Source organism: Antrostomus carolinensis, unplaced genomic scaffold (genome assembly GCF_000700745.2).
Source record: "Antrostomus carolinensis isolate BGI_N321 unplaced genomic scaffold, ASM70074v2 scaffold40939, whole genome shotgun sequence".
Lineage (NCBI taxonomy): Eukaryota > Metazoa > Chordata > Aves > Caprimulgiformes > Caprimulgidae > Antrostomus > Antrostomus carolinensis.
In genome coordinates, this window is record NW_010340000.1 from 1 (window position 1) to 277 (window position 277).

The 277-nt window shown below is 59.2% G+C and overlaps 1 protein-coding gene across 1 annotated transcript in view; it reads left to right on the forward strand.

Moving 5' to 3' along the window:
• Positions 1–66: 66 nt before the first annotated feature.
• Positions 67–277, forward strand: part of LOC104531219 (ankyrin repeat and SOCS box protein 18-like) — a gene marked incomplete at its 5' end in the record, with an annotated part of 1,843 nt that continues 1,632 nt past the window's right edge. The window contains one exon of the mRNA XM_010176039.1: positions 67–117. Within this exon, the coding sequence (XP_010174341.1) occupies positions 67–117 (51 nt within the window). The remainder of the gene's footprint in view (positions 118–277) is intronic.

Consider the following 277-nt stretch of genomic DNA (forward strand, 5'->3'; position numbering starts at 1 on the left):
CCCCTGGGCTGCGCGCTGCAGGGCGCCGCGTTCAAGAAGGAGCTGAGGCCCCACCTCGCCGTCCAGCTGCTGCTCAATCATGGCTCCCAGAAGATATGGCCTCCTGCCTTCGTCAAGGTATTGACCTCAAACCAGCTCCCACGTGTCCCCTCGCAGCCGGGATTTCACTATTGGGGTTGGGATTCATTCCATAGAATCATGGACTGGTTTGGGTTGGAAGGGACCTTAAAGCTCATCCAGTTCCAACCCCCCTGCCAGCAGCAGGGACACCTTCCAC